The sequence below is a fragment of the Sinocyclocheilus grahami genome, unplaced genomic scaffold, assembly GCF_001515645.1.
Source record: "Sinocyclocheilus grahami isolate Dianchi unplaced genomic scaffold, SAMN03320097.WGS_v1.1 scaffold9.1, whole genome shotgun sequence".
Taxonomy (NCBI): domain Eukaryota; kingdom Metazoa; phylum Chordata; class Actinopteri; order Cypriniformes; family Cyprinidae; genus Sinocyclocheilus; species Sinocyclocheilus grahami.
In genome coordinates this window covers 1,758,449-1,760,452 of record NW_015505188.1, presented here as the reverse complement: position 1 = coordinate 1,760,452, position 2,004 = coordinate 1,758,449, and the positions used below count along the sequence as shown (strand labels likewise).

Genomic DNA, 2,004 nt, shown 5'->3' with positions numbered 1-2,004 from the left:
GACTGGAGTAATGATGCTGAAAATTCAGCTTTTACATCACAGGAACAAATAACATTTTAAAATATATTAACATTTTACTAATTGTTTCATAAAATTATTGCTTTTACTGTGTTTTTTGACCAAATAAATGCAGCCTTGGATACTTCTTTTAAAAACACCCAAGGGTTTTGAACAGTAGTGTATTTATGTTATTGTTTTATTTTACTCACTTAATTCCATTTATCCTCAAACTCTTCTTGTCCAAAAGACCCATTGACTAGAAAAGGAGAATATTTGATTCGTTAATTAAACAACTGAACTCTCAAATTCTCAAACCTTTTATCTCTATCACAGGACACTTACTGGTGTCTCATAGATGCTCAGTGTGTCCTGCGTCATTCGGGCAAAGAACTTCCCATCTGGACTCCACCTGAACAGAACAAGATTTGGATTACGTACTTATATTAAACATTATATATGTTATATTTTGACTGTAATCAAATTGGTAACGTGTTCTTAAAATCAACTCAGACCACACTTACTTGAAAATTGGCCAGTGGGCAGAGCTTTCACAGTGAAAGCCTCTTTTCTTCTGTCCTGTGAGAACATCCCAGATGATGATGGCCTGTGGGTCATCTTTAGTGTCCATAAGAGGGCTGAATGTTACAACATATCTGCAAAAACGAATTACATAAAAAATGTGTAATAGCAAAAACAAAAAAAAGTATAATAATAATAATAATAATAAAATCATCTGACTGTACAATGTAATACACAATGATACACTGGAAAATATTCTCCTAGTTTAAAGATCTCTTTAAAATATATGAAGTAGTGAATGAACGATTCATCTGCTGTTATTTGGTTATTTTGATACTGTCACCATTGACTGACAACCAGGGTTATTATTGCTAACCACAAAAAATCATTACTTTAAATAAAATAAACATTAACAAATAAAATATTTTTTTAATCATATTTTCAAACTAAACTAAAAAAAACAAGTTAATAAAAATTATATATATACACATTTATAAAAAATAAATAAAACTTTCAAATTAAAATGAAAACATTTTTTTATTACAAAATATTAATGTCCCTCCAGGTGCTCTTTTTTAATTTTTTAGTAAATCGAGTAAACTTTGTGCATAATACGTAATAATTTAGGTTTTCTTTTAATCTCATTAACTCTATATATGTGCGTTTATAAATAAACAAACAAAGATTGAAACAATATGAACGCATTTCTACACGAGTCCATGACATACCTCTCACAAGGTGAGAAATCAATGAGCTGAACCCCCTGATGACTGAACCTCTGGATCTGCTTGAACTTCTCGCCGCCCCAGAGAGCAATGCCTCTCTGATGGAATGTGGCCAGATAGGTGCCTTTTGGAGACCAGCGCACGTATGTCTCGGTCCAGCGCTACAAGCAAAACGCAACAAAAAGATACTGAATACAGTACGCACGGCCACATAGTTATCATATTTTAAAGATGAATTGGTGAACTCACCGCTCTCTCCTCTACTTCAATAGGTTCCTTGACATCATTAGCAAATATGCCTGTTCTTTCACCAGAGTCATAGATTACGCTGTACTGATCACGACAGTCAGGATCCTCCAGCCAGTGACGCAGATTCCCCTGAAACCAAAAGACCAAATATCAAACGAATACACAAATTTAAACGCATGTTACTGTATTGCAGGGTTGGATTACACACAATCACACTACTCACAAAATCTTTAAAGGGCTGCTTCTCAGGAGCTTCCCACTCATCACTGATTGACATGTACCTACAGAGATGAGACATTTTTGATTTGTCAGTTATTTAGCATTGTTTCATTACCGCAATTACTACATTTTTCTTCTCTTTGGCCAGTAAAACAGGACTTTTATTTTTACATTTTAATTGCAGAATGTGTCATTTACTATGCTGATATCAAACAGTGTGATATCATCTATATCGGCCACCCTGTTCTCTAACGCAGTGGTTCCCAACCCTGGTCCTGGAGGCACCCCAACA

At 34.3% G+C, this 2,004-nt stretch overlaps 1 protein-coding gene across 1 annotated transcript in view; it reads right to left on the bottom strand.

Moving 5' to 3' along the window:
- LOC107592512 (eukaryotic translation initiation factor 3 subunit B-like) overlaps window positions 1–2,004 on the bottom strand; it is a 7,515-nt gene that overhangs the window by 4,184 nt on the left and 1,327 nt on the right. The window contains exons 3-8 of the mRNA XM_016282047.1: window positions 1,717–1,794; window positions 1,494–1,622; window positions 1,248–1,405; window positions 522–653; window positions 343–409; window positions 210–256 (exon numbers count right to left, since the gene is read on the bottom strand). Of these exons, the coding sequence (XP_016137533.1) occupies window positions 210–256; window positions 343–409; window positions 522–653; window positions 1,248–1,405; window positions 1,494–1,622; window positions 1,717–1,794 (611 nt within the window). The remainder of the gene's footprint in view (window positions 1–209; window positions 257–342; window positions 410–521; window positions 654–1,247; window positions 1,406–1,493; window positions 1,623–1,716; window positions 1,795–2,004) is intronic.